At 48.0% G+C, this 15378-nt stretch overlaps 1 protein-coding gene across 2 annotated transcripts in view; it reads right to left on the reverse strand.

Annotated features, from left to right (window-relative positions):
• Positions 1-15378, reverse strand: part of ITGB5 (integrin subunit beta 5) — a 103857-nt gene that overhangs the window by 76396 nt on the left and 12083 nt on the right. For both annotated transcript variants that reach the window (XM_080657370.1, XM_080657372.1), the window contains exon 3: positions 5886-6090. In XM_080657370.1, coding sequence (XP_080513496.1) covers positions 5886-6090 — 205 coding nt within the window. The remainder of the gene's footprint in view (positions 1-5885; positions 6091-15378) is intronic.

Genomic DNA, 15378 nt, shown 5'->3' on the forward strand with positions numbered 1-15378 from the left:
AATGGAAACATAAACATCAATTCTATCGTAACAGGACTACAGCCGAGTGAGGGGTCAGGGCTCCAGAGACACTTGAGCTCTTCTGTTCAGTGCAGCAAAGGGAACAGTATCCCAGAATTAAATCCGGACCCAGAACCAAAGAATCGCCGACTGGCCCAGTACAAGGTCCCTATGCTGCACCCCACCCCACCCCCCACCTCAGAATGCTGCTCCGGAAAGATGGCACCATGGTTGGCCTCCAGTGTGCTCCTGCGCATCAGGGCTCATTTTTCCTAGTTTCCTTGAAAATAACCTGTCTTGGACAGTTCGGGCTGCTGTAACAAGTACCATAGATCGGGTGGCTTATAAACAACAGAAATTTAGTTCTCACGGTGGTGAAGGTGGGAAGTCCATGCCTGCACCATAGAGTTCTGGTGAGATCCCTCTTCCAGTTACAGACTGTCAACTTCTTGCTATGACCTCACATGGTGCAAGAGGCTCTCCAGGGTCTCGCTGTTTTTGTTTTTATTATTATTATTATTATTATTATTATTATTATTATAGCACTAACCTCATTCATTAGGGCTCTACCCTCATGACCTAATCACCCCGCAAAGGCCCCACCTCCTAATGCCACTGCACTGGGGTTAGGATTTCAATTTAGGAATGCTGGGGACACACAAACATTCAGTCCACCGCAAACCCTCCACCCACATCGAGTCCCTTTAAGTGTGTGCACTGCCAGACTGGGTGGCAGAAGCCAAACCTCAATCAGGTAACTGGCACCTCCAAAGCAGCACAGACAGGAGCTGGCAGGACACACTTACCAAAAGCAAGCGGCCACCGGTAGTTTGGTAAACAGTACGGTACCAGTGTCAATTTCCTGGCTTTGGTTACATACTCTGGTTATGCAATATGTTATCACTGGGAAAAACTGAAAAGGGGATCCAAGAACGCTCTACTATTTGTGTGACTTCTTGTGAACATAAAATTATTTCAAGATAAAAAGTTTTAGCCTGGCCGGTGTGGCTCAGTGGTTGAGTGTTGAACCATGAACCGGGAGGTGACGGTTTGATTCCAGGTCAGATCACATGCCTGGGTTTCAGGCTCGATCCCCAGCAGGGGGCCTGCAAGAGGCAGCCGTTCAATGATTCTCTCTCATCATTGATGTTTCCATCTCTCTCTCCTTCTCCCTTCCTCTCTCTGAAATAAAAACATTTAAAAAATAATAAGTTTTAAATTAAAAAAAAAAAACCCACCCTGCCAACCAAAGGTTATTTTTTTTTGAGAGGCTAAGGGATTGAGGCAAATAATGACGTAAGTAAACCCTTTCTAATTGCTCCACCTCAAGCTTCTTACCATTTCAATAAACTTTATTCTAAAGTTTATGTCCTTTCTTAAGGATTTTATGTCCCTTGTTAAAGCCTTTTTAAGGTTGTTATCCTGACATTTTCAGGACTGAAAATAAAATGGAAAACATGATCCCGTGTTTATACAAAATCCTGCTTAAAGTTTGGCAGGTCCTCAAAAAGTTCAACACGGAATAACCACATGACCCAGCAATACTACTCCTAGCTACATACTCAAAATTATTGAAAACATATGTCAACACAAAAACTCGTACACGAATGTTCATAGCAGCATTAATCGTAATTACCCCAAAGTGGAAACAGCCCAAATATTCACCAATTAGAATGTGGTACAATGGAATATTACTTGGCCATAAAAATGAATGAAGTCCGTACGTGCTATGACATGGATGAATCTTGAAAATATTTTACTAAGTGAAATATGCCAGACATAAAAGGCCACATATTATCTGATTTAAATGAAACATCCAAATTAAGTAAACCACAGAGTCAGAAAATAAATTAGTAGTCATCTGAGACTGAACTGGTAGGGAGGGTGGGGAGAAGGAGTGACTGCTAATGGGTACAGGGTTTCTTTCTGGAGTGATGAAAATGTTCCAAAATTCGACAGTGGTGATGATTGCACAACTATGTAACCATACTACATACCACTACGTTGTACACTTTAAAATGGTGAATTACTATATCTCAATTAAAAAAGAAAATAAAAACAAAACAAAAAAATCTGGCTTAAACCAGAGGAAAATGTTGGTTTTTTTTTTGTCTTTCTTTCCCAGGCTTATCCTGGAACAATAATTTTGCCTTGGCGAAGTCTCTCCTCATATGTTGAGGCTTGTCCGTGGTTGACCTTTGATTGGCAAAGTGTTACATGTCACTCAGCAATCATCCATTAGGAAGTGTGGGGGACCAGGCAAGGGAGGAGACACAAGCATCGCTCAACAAGCACAATGGAAGAGCAAACCGCTGGGCAGTTGCCCGCCTTCCCCAGCGTCAGGGGTCGCTGCTCTGAGGTCAGTATGCACTCAGTAAACTGAAGATGTTGCTAACTGCGACGTACCATTTTCTCCTTCCCCCAAATAAATCAACATCCAGGGTTTGCCTGTACTTCTCTTTAAATATGAACATTTCAAAATGTTAAGGGGCATCACTGGCTTCAAGTGTTTCTATATTTGAGAAACATATTTACAAGGTTCTAGACCTTTAAGCATTCATATTTTCATCAGCTCTGCGCCTAGTCTTCATCTCTACAGACTGAAACATCCTCACGATTTGGGTGTCTTCATAAGGCAGCCTGTCCCTCCATCACCTTGACCTCTGGGCAATGCGCCCTCCATCAGTACATGCCTGGGTTTTAGGACCAGAGCTACACACAGGACCAGAGCTACACACAGCACCCACAACACTATTTTGTATGAACACAAGATCACATTTTCCATTTTATTTACAATATCAGAAACTGCATCATGATGCTTAGCAGGAGATGTGACTATACCAAGTAAGGCAAAATTTTTTCTTTAACTGAGCATACATTGAACTTCATGCATAAATAAGTATTGTGCATAAAATTAATGCTAAGAGAACTTCAAGGAACTGCCATCACTCTCATCGCTTCTTTAACTCCTCTTTGGGGGAGTTAAAAGCCAGGTGATAAGTCAAACCAAACCACAATTTCTCCTCCTTATAATCACACCTTAATTCTAATTTTTAAAACTGGCATTAAAACTGTGACATCTCTGGCTTTGTGTGACCGTCAACTCTTTCCTAAAGCAACCCCTAAGAATAAGAATTTGCCACCAAGGGAATTTCTTGGAGAGTAAATCTAGATGAGGAGCTCTAAAACTATAAAAACCCCCCTTGGTGATGACCCTAAAACCATAAACTCTTTTGGAGGCATTAATTTTGGTCCTTGTTTTCAAAGATTATTGAGTAAAAACTATACACAATTATAAATTCACTAGAAGCCTGGTGCATGAATTCGTGCATGGGTGGGGTCTGGCTGGCTGGCCTCAATGGGGACCAATTGGGCCAGGCCAGCCCAGGGGGAGGGGACGCAGGTGGTTGGCCGGCTGGCCAGCTCCCTGGTCAAACTCCCAGTCGAACTCCCAGTCGAGGGGACAATTTGTATATTAGCCTTTTATTATATAGGATTATAAGTTTATAAAAAACATGAACACGTGAATAAAGACAGAGGATCTGAAGGAAAAATAATATTGTGTAAAGTGGATCTTTCAAAAATTTCCTTTAAGTTACTGTTATACTGTTACTACAATAAAAAGGAAGATGCATAATTCACCTAAATTGATAACCATTCTTATCCTACACAATGTCCCAATATCTCAATAGTCCACCACAACTCCCACATCCCTTCTAGGTCAAGGCCCTTGACCCTGAGCCTGTCTGCACAGAAGGATGTGAGTTATTTCCCCAGAGTGAACGTCACCAAACATCTGCCCACACAAAGGCTCAGCTGACTTTTCTATCCGCTCACACAGCTTTGTAAGGGCCCCCTTCCTTCTCTCTCTCATCTTGGTGTCTCACCGAGCAAAAAGGCTACGTGTCACTTACAGTGAGATGACTTATAAAAATAGCAGCTTCAGCTAATCCCTGCACTAATCCCTGGGCCGTCCATAGTCTGTGCCTCTATCCGGCAGGGCCACTTGCATCCTTGTTGATTCCTTATTTCCAAGATAACTCAACAGACAAATGAAACATTTCTCAAATATACAATGACTCAGGGCTCTCTCTAATGAAAACAAGAAGCAGGTGGAGTGCTTCCGACGTGCGGGGCTGTGCTAAACCCTGTTGTGATAAGCTGAGAATCCCTACCCAAAACTTTATCTGGCTGGGATTCTAGAATTTATGCCTGTGGCCATTACCCTTTGAAAAGAACAATTTTAACTTTTTAAAGTGCATTTATACCAAAAGCCTCATTTAAGCCTCTGAACGTAGCTGTGAGGAATGAAGGTGAGAATGACCCTGAGATGCGAGGGGTGGGATAACCTGCCCGGGGCCTCTGAGCGAGGGTCAGGGCCAGAGCTAGACCCCAGACGGCCACCAGGTCCATGACCTTTTCACTGTGCCAAGCTGCCCTGGCATCTAAGCCACCTAGAAACAGTGGCTGCCAGGGGTTTCCTAGACAATGGGATAGAAGACAAGGTTACAGCCCTGACCGGTTTGGCTCAGTGGATAGAGCGTCGGCCTGCGGACTGAAAGGTCCCAGGTTCAATTCCGGTCAAGGGCATGTACCTTGGTTGCGGGCACATCCCCAGTAGGAGGTGTGCAAGAGGCAGCTGGTCGATGTTTCTCTCTCATCGATGTTTCTAACTCTTTATCTCTCTCCCTTTTCCCTGTAAAAAAATCAATAAAATATATTAAGAAGAAGAAGAAGAAGAAGAAGAAGAAGAAGAAGAAGAAGAAGACGACAAAGCTACAAATCAATGGAATTTGGGGGGAAAGCTGCCTTCTCTCAACAAAGTAATACTTCCTAATTGAGCCATCCACTTTTTGACATCCGAGGACTCTGGTATGCAGATACTGGATAACCGAAGTGGTGAACTAGAAACAACTGTGAGCTCTGTCGTCAGAGAGACCCGGGACTGAATCCAACCGGGAGAGCTTGAGCAGGTTACTCCTCACCCACAAAATGATGCTCCCTACCTTGGGGTAGGCCAAGTACTCAGCACATAGCTGGTGTGCACATCTGTTAGTTTCCTTACATCACAATGAACTCAAGGGCCTGCAGAGTCTCCAGGGTCATCAAACAAACTATTGTTACTCTAAAAGTGTGTCCCTTCAGAATGCCACTGACTCAAATGGAATTTGCTGGCAGGAAAAAAAGCACTTTTCCCCGGAAGTAGCACATTCCCTGAAACCTGCATTAACTACATCCTCCCATAAAAACAAAACAAACAAAAAAAAACACACATTATTCACAATAGCTAAAGCCCATGTGTCCATCGATGGCTAAATGGATAAACAAAGTACAATATATACATATAATGGAATATAATCCAGCCTTAAAGAGGAAGAAAATTCTGACGTCCTACAGCATCAACGAGCCCTGACGACATTGTAAGTGAAATAAGTCAGACACAGAAGGACAAATGCTGTATGAGTCCACTTATCTGAGGGACTTAGAGCAGTCAAACCCATACAGACAGAAAGTGGGAGGTGCCTGCCAGAGGCTGGGGACGAGGGAACGAGGAGCTATTATTTAATGGGTACTTCATGAGTTTCAGTTTGAGAAGATGCAATAAGTTCTGGAAACGGATCGTGGTGATGATGGTACAACACTGTGAGTGTACTTAATGCCAATGAACTACACAGTTAAAAATGGTTAAAATGATGAATTTTATGTTATACCTATTTTGCCACAATTTTTAAAATAGGAAAGGTATTTGGTCCCTCCACGGGGCCTTGTACGCTGGTTCCTGGAGTCTGGGCCATGCCTTGCCTCCCCCCTCCCCTGGCTCTTGCCCTCAGCCTGCCCTGGCTCGTGTCCCCATTACTAATGTGTCCCACCTCGAGGGCACTCACCAGGCCGCAGGTTCACAGCGATCTCCTGTGGCGTCATCTGAATGACGTCTGAGCCCGCGTAGCTGGAGCCCTTGCTGCTGAGAGGCAGGCTCCGCAGAACCTGGGTGACGCTGGCCGGGCTCTCAAACTCCCCTTCGCAGCCGTTTCTGACCAGGTTTGCCTTCAAGTCACACCGGGAGGTGACCGACCGCAGGCTGCCGAAGTTCTAGGCAAAGAAACAGGAGGAGAGCAGGAGGTAGTCGGGTGTCTCTCCAGAACACCTCAGGCTGTGGGACCATCACCAGCTGGTTGACCTTGAACCCTCTACATTCCACCTTCATCGGCTAAAAATGGAGAAATGATCATCCCTATCCCAAATGCCTCACCAGGTATTAAGAGGATTGAGGGGCTGGATATGAAAGCATTTTGTAAACTGTAAATACATAATACAAATGTTTGGTTTCGTGGTTATTTTAATGGTCAAAAGGCTCCTTAAAAAATGCACCTGTCTACATGATGAGCGGGAGAGAGTCACTGAAATGGTCAAAAGTTGTATAACTATAATTTTCTGAAAGATATAAGTGTCCAAGTTGGTCATCACTCAGGCAACCAAGAGTTAACCTCTGAGCTGTCCCCTCATCGATCCCGTCTATTCCGCAGCATTGTACATTGCACAACATGGAGAGAGCAATGCCGCAATATACATTGTATCCTCTGGCCTAGAGGTCCTCTCCTAGGAATTCACCACAGAAACTAATCAAGAGGAAGGGGAAACTCTATCAGACATGTACTGCTGTCACTTAGAACAGCATACTATCATTAACGTGTAAACCTAAATCCCTGAACCATAAGAAAAATACAGTACAGTAGGTCCTCGGGTTACATCAGAAATCCGTTCCTACGGCGCTACGTAACGCGATTTTCGCCGTGAGTCGAAACCCACCTTCATAAGCACCCACGTCACTCACGTGGAGCACATACACAGCAGTAATGAAGTGAAGCGGTAAAAAAAAAATTTAAAAGATAACAATTCTTGACCTTTACTTGTGGTAAATAAATAATATAAAACATAAAGCACATATGTACATACATCGAAATGACGGAACTTTTTTTTTTTTTTAATAAATAAACGGGAGGTGGCGACGTAACCACGAAACGAGGTTCGTCGGTCGAGTACGACGTAACCTGAGGACTGCCTGTATATCAACTCAATAGATGACAGTCATTATCAATGATTATGAAGACTAAGTAAAATTTCAAAACATTCATACTAGTAAAAAGATCAGAAAATATCATTGTATCTGCACTAGGATTCAAAAGAAAAACTTTAAAGATAGTTGAGGTATTAGGATAAACCACCCTAATTGTCCTTTATTGCTGTTTGGACAATAAAGCCACATTGATGAGAAAAATATTTCTTAAGATGAACTGAGGAGAAGGGGGGCATCAGGGTGGCCCAACCCAAGGTGGGCACCAAGAGCCTGGGCTGTTAACGTTCGCAGGAAATAATATACTTTGTTTTAATATATGGTGACCGTAGATGGATCATTTCCCAGTAATGAAGTTTTTAAATGGCAAAGCAAACCCAGGGCTCTTGCTGAACGCCCTTCCACTGACAGACGCAAGAACTAAGGTCACCTCCCGCTGGCTGGCTCCAGGGCTGCACTGGGCCATCCTGTAAAGGCTGGCGTGTCAGGCCCCTGATCTGCCTCCCGGGAGCTTTGACGGAAGCCTCAGTGGGTGGAGTGTCCCTTGCCTGCTGTGTTGGGAGCCAGACTGCTGGCAGAGGCACCCGCCGTCCTGGTCAAGGATGTCCTGAGGCTAGTCTATGTCTGTGAGTCTTTGCAAGATTCAAGACCAAGAAGAAAGACTGTGTAGTGTTTTTTAAATAAGTAAAACCAGATGTGTTGTTCTGGGCTTATGAGTTTTTTTTGTTTTGTGTGTGTGTGTGTGTGTGTGTGTGTGTGTGTGTGTGTGTTTATAAGTGGATTTTTTAATTTTCTGTATCGAACCCTTGGAGATCTTGCCTATGAAAACCTCAGGGACTGCACCATAAGTAGAACCGACTCCACAGCCCCTTGTGGAACACGGTGAGAGACATGAGTGTTCTACCTTAAAATGATTATCCTTTAAATTTTATAGGATTCCAACCCAGGGATTCCACTGGGTTCCAGTGGGCAGGTCTGACTCTGATGTAACAATTCTAATGAAGCAGTACAGCAGCCCAGGTCCAGGGGAAGGGGAGTCAGCCTCGGAGGGCCCTGCATCGACGGGTCTGCCTCTGGCACTGCCCGAAGCAGAGGTCTAACCAGCTGCCCAGAGCGGGAAGGGCTCAGGGCCTGCCTGCTCAGAGCTTACTTGGCTAGTCGCCAACCGGTGGTCCGTGAGGTCCGAAAGGTTGGCAACCGCTGGGCTAGAGTTTCTGAACTCCTGGCTGACACACGGGGCCTTGCTGCCAGCGCCTCCAAGGCCGAGGAGCTGGTTATCCTTGGCCCAGTTCTGATTGTCAAGGTGCACCTGCCTCGACCAGTCCCATGCAGATCCCTGCCACCAGGTTGGTAAGGAAAGCATCTTCGGTCTCCCCAGAGTGACAGGAACCCCCGATGTCCCTCCCAGGTCCTCAGCAGCTTGTACTGTGGAACAGACGAGGCCTCAGAGCCAATCTGCTTCACGCTGGGTGGGAGGCAGCTGCGTGACTCCTCACCCACAGCCTCAGCCGTTCGCTTTCAGGCTGGTCATCGAGATCGTCCCCTGTGGCCTGGGCCTTTCTGGCCAGCCTGCTCAAGGGGCTTTCGATAGACACTACCAGCCCTTGATGGAGGGCTTGTCCAAGGCCGCCTGCTGGCCAGGAAGATGGACCTGCCAGCGTCACCAGGAGACTCAAAGTCCAGGGCAGACCTCCCACACCTGAAGATCTCAGAGGCAGCCACACCCGTGCCAGTGACAACCTTATCTGTGTAGCTGGCTTTTCCAGCTGCACTCTGGGCCGCTTTATTCTCTAGGATATTAGGAGCAAAGCCTCTTCATTCTCTCATTGCTAACGTTTCCCCCTCTTTCTCCTTCATATCTTTCTTCAAGGCTGTGGTAAAGCCTCAGCTCCGATGTGCATGGCTTCCCCAAAGTTGGCTGCCAGCACGGAGGACCGTGAACTCCTGCCTCGTCGCCTGGTTCCTGGTGTGAGAACCGCCACTGACCACATCCAATCTGCAACTTGCCAACCAAGGCAGCCACGGGACGGTCCAGGCAGCTGCCTTCCCAGCAGCGCCAGCGTTAGGACTACGGCACCCGTGCCCAAGTTAGAGTCAGTCTCAATGCCCTTCGCCTCTCTCATCAGTTTGTCAAAATCCTATTTCACAAAGGTCAGTGTTTTTTGCTCCTTGGGGCAGGCCCGGTGGTTTTACTGATGTGCTCAACAGCCTTTGAGACATCCTTACCTACATATCAAACCTTGTCATTGTCCAGAGCTTTAGGGCCCCAAAGACATCTGCTGAGGCACCCCTGGGCATGGCAGGTCTGAGGAACCTGTGAGAGTAAGGCAGCTAGCTACCTCAACAGTGGGGTTCCCGCCGCGCCATGGAGTCTGATTTCTAGCCTTAGGTTCTCACCACCCGAGAAAAGCAGAGAGTGCTGCCGACCCCAGACAGTGTTCACCCCACAAGCCCAATAACTTCTCCTCTCTTCCCCTAAGCTCCTTTCTAGTTAATTTTAGGGCATAGGCATCTTTAAAGAGAAGAAACCAAGACCACAGAGGCCAGGGGCATATACTGTGATGGTTATGACCTTTCAGATACACAAACATTATAAAGACAACGTCTCAATACCTGCAATGCCAAGCTCCAAATTCAATGAGAGCAGATGCCCCCATGGTAAACCCTTTGGAGAAAAGGAAGACCAGGGCCGAAGAAAATCCTCTCACACGGATGACATCCCAACGTCTGACGTGCTGAGAGCCTTTCTATCCCAGCGACCTGGCACCTGGACCCTCCACCAGGTGGGAATACAGCACGTTCCAAGGGAAGGGGACCGTGGATGTATCGCCTGGAGCCAGCCCCTCACTTCCGCGGGTGGGGAGTCCGAGGCCACATGCCTGAGTCCGTGCCTACGTTCACCCGAGAAGTCTGAATTCGCCTGGCCTCAGCTTCTTGGACCCAAGTCCAGCATTGTTTGTGTCATCACCCTCTCATCTCAGCCAAGGCCATTGCTGAATTCCACAGCAGAAAACTAACTGGGCACACAGATTGCATGCCTCTGCATTTAGTATTTCCTTGCTGCCCCAAATGCAGAAAGCTTCCTGCCTCCTATCAAACTTGGAGGAAAAATGTCCTCTTTGTGCAGAAAAATGAGTATGGAAGGTGGGAGGGAGGACTTTATCTCAACAGGGAAAACAGGAAACTAGCCCTAGCTGGTTTGGCTCAGTAGATGGAGCACCAGCCTGTGGATTGAAGGGTCCCAGGTTCAATTCCGGCCAAGGGCACATGCCTGGGTTGTGGGCTCCATCCCTAGTTGGGGGCGTGCAGGAGGCAGCCGATCTATGACTATCTCTCATCATTGATGTTTCTCTCTCTTCCTCTCTGAAATCAATAAAAATATTTTGAAAAAAGAAAATTGGAAACTAGCTTCAGGATGGGCCTCTGATGGGCTCAATTGCTTGCAAGTGCTCGTGCAAGCTGGAGAGGTTTCAGTTCATGAAGGAACCTCTGTCCATGGTCTCCAGAACCTCATCATCAACTCCCCAAAGGCCTCATACGGGGTAACTGCATTACAGGCAAGTTACCGAGAGAAGCGACAGAATGGGAACAGGAACTTGAAACATCTTCTGTGGCTTTTAGTCTCTATCTGGTAGTAACAAAAAAGAAAAGGGAGGTGTTCCCAATTTAGATCCTTTTAATTTGCTACAACACTGGCCTCTGCACCTTGTTATAACCCGCCCCTCTCTATTCCTTCCATCTCCCGATACCGGGAGCACATAATGAGGTTTACTGTTTATTGTAACACTGTAACACCTGACTCCCTGTACACTTTGTTAATCAAAATCTCTTTTCCTGCAGTCAAGGCCAGGGCCCAGCTGGCTCTTAGCACAGCTGTCTGGCATCTCAGCCAGTGCATTTTGGCCAGTGCATTCAGGGTCGTCTGTCTGTGCCACACCAGTCATCACATTTGATCTGCAGACCACCCCGCCTACTCCTGCTAAAGGCTAATTTGCTAAAAAAATGTGGGTGGTTGTCCGGGGGGAGGACAGATTTTTGTTTGAAACTGCAGACCCTGGAAGAAGAGGCATCCACGCCGGAAGAAAGCATCCAGGCCAATCCCTGGGATGAAGAGGGAAGAAGCAAACTGGTGAAGAGGCAGAGAGCCAGGCAGAGAAGTGGGCACAGGCGGGGAGCTGGCTGTCCTCTGAGGCTGGCCTTCTCCTGCAATATGACCGGGCCAGGCTCTCTGACCTGCCAAGGTGGCAGCCCTGGCTTGGCAGAGGCCTCGTGGGTTTAGGGGTGAGGGAGGAGAGAAGGTAAGTGATGCAACCCCACATCTGGGCACCAGCCACACACTACCACGTGTGCTTCCTGTCTGGGGGTAGAGAAATCCCTCTGTCAGCTTCCAGTCGGCTGACTAAATGCATTGAACAAATATTTATAAAGCATCTGCAACAGGCCAAGATCATCCCTTTCATGACCACAAAGAGATGTTTTCTCAAAGAATCTATATTTTAGTGGTGAGCTGGAGCAAACGCTCTTTTTTTTTCATGTTTTCCTAGCTCAAAGGAAACGTTGGTAAGGTCTCCTCTACTTTCCCTGCCACCATAATTTCCCAGAAGGTCCAGTCAGCCCGTCTTGCCTTCCAGCTCTAATCTCCTTCCTCACATTCCTGCCTCCAGTCCCACTGACTCCTTCATTCCTTCGTCTCCACATCCACCTCCAAGGCAGAGACCCTTCACCCAGCCCGGGCTCCCCCGAGTCTTCTTGCCAAGTCTATTTCCACCCAGCCACAGGGCGGCCTTGCCCGGGTCCTTCTTTTCCCAGTTGCTCAACAGCCTGCACTGCCCACGGCCACATCACCTCATCGTGCCTCAGTTTCACGCCCCACGGTCTCCCTTCTTCCCCCAGCCCAGCCCTGAGCTCATCTCCTTGCCTTTGCCTCCTCTGCTGCTCCCACCAACTGTGCTTTCTGTCCCATAGGGACCCTGGGTCCCTCAGCCCTGCCACTTCTCAACCGCTGTTCTCTTGCAGGGCACGCCTCCAACACACTGCTGGTCCACAAAACCCCTTTTGTCCTGGGCACACGGCTAGATTATGTCTCCCGTTCTCGTTGCACTGGGGTGTAGTGATGCGACTGGGTTTTAGACCGGAAAATGTGGTGGGGATAATGTGGGCTGCCCCGAGGGCTGTCCTAAAAGCACCAGCACACATTCTAACCAGCACATTCCTCTTCGGGGCTGACGGGGTTGTGACACGGTTTCAGAGCAGAGGCAAATTTCCACTTTAAAAAAATGAAGGACAGCCCTAGCTGGTTTGGCTCAGTGGATGGAGCATCAGCCTGCGGACCAAAGGGTCCTGATTAGATTCCGGTCAAGGGCACGTACCTCAGTTGCAGGCTCCTCCCCGGCCTGGGCCCTGGTCGGGGCTCATGCAGGAGGCAACCAATCGATGTGTCTCTCTCTCTCTCTGTCTTTGACTCTCTCTTCCAGTCTCTCTAAAAATCAATAAAAAAAAATATCCTTGGGTGAGGATTTAAAAAAAAAAAAGGACAAAATAGATAATATGCTGCACAAGTTTGCTATGTTTATTATTTACTTACTTATTTATTTATTTTAATCCCCACTAGAGGTTATTTTTCCCATTCATCTTTAGAGAAAGTGGAAGGGAAGGAAGAAGGGGGAGAGAGGGAGACTGAGGGAGGGGGGCAGAGATGTGAGATGGGGGGTGGGAGCGAACCTGCAACCACCACGTACTCTTGATCAGGAATCAAACCCATGACCCGTCCATCCTCGGGCCAATGCTCTAGCCATTGAGCAGCTGACTAGGGCTGCTGTGTGTTTTATACTGTGCAGTACATACCACCTAAGTATTCGAGCTGGCTGAGAAGCAGGGGCCAAGGGGCCACGAAGGACAAGGGGCAGGGGCTGCGGTGTGCAGTGCAGGCAGGTGAGGACAGGCAGCCCCTACACACCCTCGTCTCAGATAGGGGCGTCTGGCAACTGTGGTCTCACAGCCCGAGGGTAAGTCTGAAGCCGCCAGGTAAACCATGTTAGGAGACAGACATGAGAGCGGTTCACAGGGCGTGCAGCAGAGCTGGTAGCGACCGGCACGCAGCGCTGCGCTGGCGGACGGGAGGGAGGACACCAGCTGACCCTCCTCCCCCGTGGGAGAACAGTGCTGGGAGGTGGACTGGGTCGAGGAGGTGGGTTACGTTACGAGGGGTGTTACATGTAAGGGGTCCCCACCTCCACCTCAGGTAAAACAAGGAAGTCACTGTGGGATCTAGAGCAGGGGAGGCCCGTGGGACGTGTGCTGGGATGAATCCTGGGTGATATGCAGTGACTAGGAGCCCGCAGATCAGAAGCCACAAGAACACACTGGTGAGGGACCTGGCCTTCCATGCTTCCACTCAGTATCAGCCCTCAATACACACACATCACACGCTCTTGGCAGACCCGGTACTTCTCCCATGATGTCCCAGGTTAAGAAGGCACTAGCCACATTCATTCCGTCTTGCTAAGGGGCAGGGATTGATCAAAGCCACTCCTGAACTCTCCAGACCCAGCTCCCTGAAACATATTCAGGCCCCGGGAAAGTTACCTTCCAAAGACGGTGGGAAGCTGCCTCCGTGCAAGCCTCATGGGAAGTTCTGCAGCCAAGAACGGGGCCCTATCTAAGCATAGAGGGAGCCCCAGGGACTAGAGAGGGAACCCCAGTGTGGGCTGGGACAATGACATGCTCCTCGGTAATGGCATTCGGTGTCAACATCAGGACGTCACAAATACTAACACAAGAAAGGAAGAAACCTAAAGAAGACAAATGACCCCGATGTCGGATCCCACTGCCCACATTTCACTAGAAAATACCCACCGGTGACAGCAGTTTGCTGGACAACTCTCATTCATCACTCAGGAGGCTGGGTTGAACAGCAGCCCACCCACAAGCCCTCCCATGCACTGATCTCGTTTTATACTCCCAGTAATGCTGGAGGGTGGGAAATATCTTATTCATTTTACATACAAGGAACTGAGAATAAATCATGGCGAAACTGTATTTAAACTTTGATTTTCTAACTCCATGGCTTTTTAGCAGGCCTCTTTTATCAAAGTTGAATTCCTGCCAGACTCTTGGCTGAATCTGGGGATGCTAAGATTGAACAAGACATGGTTTAGGACTCAGGGGTGGGCAAACTTTTTGACTCGAGGGCCACAATGGGTTCTTAAACTGGACCGGAGGGCCGGAACAAAAGCATGGATGGAGTGTTTGTGTGAACTAATATAAATTCAAAGTAAAGGAGCGGAGGGGAGAGCAAGAGAACCCTCCTCTCTTTCAGCTCCACGGGCCGGATAGAACAGCCGAACGGGCCAGATCCGGCCCACGGGCCGTAGTTTGCCCACGGCTGGTTTAGGTTCTCAAGGAGATGATGACTTAGTTGACGACAGGCATGAGAACAAATGAACAGAGTAAGAGTCTAGAAGTGCTATTGAAGGAGTAGAGTATGGCAGACAAAGAAGTGACCATGGCCTGCACAGGCACACACAATAAATAGCCATTTAATGAACTCCTTCAATCAATATTTATTGAGCAACTACTATGTGTCAGGTACCACTCTGGGTGCTGGAGATAGAGCAATGAAGAATACACATACAACTCCTGCCCTAACATTCTGGTGGGAAGAGCTAGCATTCTCTTATCAAATACGGACAGATAGATGGATGAATGGATGGCCGGACAGACAGACAGATGTGTCAAGGGAAAACCATGAAAGCCTTCATAGAGTAAATGAGGCTTGACCTGAGTCTTGGAAACCTGGATTCAAGGTGTTGGCCCGGGGAAGGTGTGGGCCGCCAGAAGGCCCTGAGAAGGAGCCGCACAGGGGGAACCACGAGGGTGCTCATCAGTCAGTGTTCTGGGGATCTCCAGGTGATTCCCTCTGGTTCCAGTGCTGGGGTGGGCACGGGACAATGGTGGGGAGGCAGGAACTTGGATTTGTCCTGCAGGTCATAGGGAACCAGTGAAAGGCTTTAAAGAACACTCATAACAAAGCCACGAATTAAACACAAATCAATGAGGGTTTTACACATTGCAAAGATTCCACTCTCAAAGTACTTGTGCTGTAATCTTACTCTCTACTAGGAAAAATTCTAGGGCAGTCACACAATGGAGGCAGTGTAGACCAAGCTGGTTTTGCTCAGTGGGTAGAGCGTCAGCCTGCGGACTGAAGGGTCCCGGGTTCGATTCCGGTCAAGGCTTAAGTCCAGGTTGTGGACTCAAACCCCAGTGGGGGATGTGCAGGAGGCAGCTGATCAATGATTCACTCT

This window comes from Plecotus auritus, assembly GCF_963455305.1.
Source record: "Plecotus auritus genome assembly, chromosome: 2".
Classification (NCBI taxonomy): domain Eukaryota; kingdom Metazoa; phylum Chordata; class Mammalia; order Chiroptera; family Vespertilionidae; genus Plecotus; species Plecotus auritus.